The 1,745-nt window shown below is 48.0% G+C and overlaps 1 protein-coding gene across 1 annotated transcript; it reads left to right on the forward strand.

The window, feature by feature from the left end:
- F5J12DRAFT_337947 (uncharacterized protein) lies at nt 1–885 on the forward strand. Its single transcript, XM_051738954.1, has 6 exons — nt 1–131; nt 184–346; nt 401–414; nt 472–587; nt 646–761; nt 818–885. Exons 1-6 carry the CDS (start codon nt 95–97, stop codon nt 828–830), a joined length of 459 nt encoding a protein of 152 aa, XP_051593981.1. The 5' UTR covers nt 1–94; the 3' UTR covers nt 831–885.
- Nucleotides 886–1,745: the final 860 nt, after the last annotated feature.

The raw sequence follows: 1,745 nt of genomic DNA on the forward strand, positions 1-1,745 counted from the left end.
GTTGGCCAGAGCTGTCCAGCACTGGACAGATTCCCTAGGACTGCCAGCTCACAAAGTGGTTTACTGATGTTGCATTGAGCCAATTCAAGCCTTCATGGGAGGCGCAAACATCTCGCATGTTGTGGCTAGCTGTGGGTATCATTTCATTAATTCCTTGCTACCATTCAGCTCAGACACCACTAGTGAAACACAAGTGCAAGCGAGGGCTCGAGGAGCTGATAAACCTCACTCAGGAAAAGGTATCTAAGAATTTCGCCTCCCCGGGGAATGCAGTATCGCCAGTGCATTTGGCGGCTGTAGGGGCACAACGAATGTTACCGACATTGAAGGTCGAGTTGTCCATCGAGTAAGCCTTGTTCGTGACGATCATGACATCTGGTCTAAATTGATTCTCATTTAGAGTAGGAAAGCAGAGTGAGTCCTGGCGTGTAAAGCAACGTATCGGATTACTCAATCACTTCTACCTACAAGGATACTGGAGGGCATTGGCTTCCAGCGCAAATTTCCAGGGCTATACCATGCTGAACTGTCTTCATGTCATACACACCGATATCATGCTAGTTTGGAATTTTTATGATCTTGACGATGTGAGCCATGTGACCTTATTACTGGGCTCTGTAGGGCATACTCACATCCTCCTCTTAGTATCTGAATAGCTCAGAATTTCTGAATCTGATGATGAGCATGGTTGAGACTGTTGATGTGGCTACTAGGTCAACAGCTGAACCTGCCCCTCTCGGATGTAGCGACGCATTTGCCATGTAAGTGCTGCTGTACGAAGTGCTACGTGACAAGCTCAAGGAAATTCGGGCCGGAGGAGAAGTATGTAGTACATAAGTCGTGATGATACACGACAGACATATGAGCTAAATGTCGTCAAGAAACAAACGTGGAGTTTACTTGCGTGATGGCAAAGTGTGGCTCTACTCCTTGATAGCAATGATAGATTTCACCGGAGGTAAGCCCAATGAGTTTATAATCATGAGCATGCCTTCTAATACAGTGGGTGACTTCCCATGAGAATTTAGAGACGATTCATCCTGTTTACAAGGTCACCACTGCGAATGTTGAAAAAAGCAACTCAATTTTCAGGGTAAGATGCTTTTTTCAACATTCGCCGTTCGCACGCACGGCCACCTGTGAATTTCGGCATATAAATGCACGGCAGTTTCCTAGACGCCCACCACCTCGAACCATGTCTTTGCCTCTACAGTTATCCTGTACGGCTTTGAGATTGCTGTTAAAGCCTTTACTGGACTAACTTTTCGGGCAGATATCAAGTTGGAAGACGCGAAAGATGTCGAATCCGTAGAGCTCGTCGTCAACAACATGGTATACCCTATACCTCGAAGCGATCAGCAGAGTGGCGCATTTCACAAGGACCTCGATGAACCTTTGTCAGTCTCGTTTAAACTGCACGTCATCAAGCGCTTGACTGACCCACCGTAGAACGTTGACTGCGGGGCAGCTCTCCATTTCCGTACGCCGAAAGAAGTCGCGTCTCCGTTTCGGGCGCCTGCCGCTTGTTGAAACCTTCACGATCGATTCGGGCGATGTTCTCTCCGGGTTGGAAGGACATGGTATATTCCACCATGTGCATCTTTCCTTCGACTCCTGAGATCTGAGACCCTTGCAGTGTTTCAGCGGGAACGGGGCAAGTTACTCGTCACCCTCGGATTCGCATCCCAAAGCCCCAATAGTCGTACGTAAATAATAGATGCCACTGAATGGGTCCTGACGGAGGG

This window comes from Pisolithus orientalis, assembly GCF_024613125.1.
Source record: "Pisolithus orientalis strain OTSU chromosome Unknown F5J12scaffold_339, whole genome shotgun sequence".
Lineage (NCBI taxonomy): Eukaryota > Fungi > Basidiomycota > Agaricomycetes > Boletales > Pisolithaceae > Pisolithus > Pisolithus orientalis.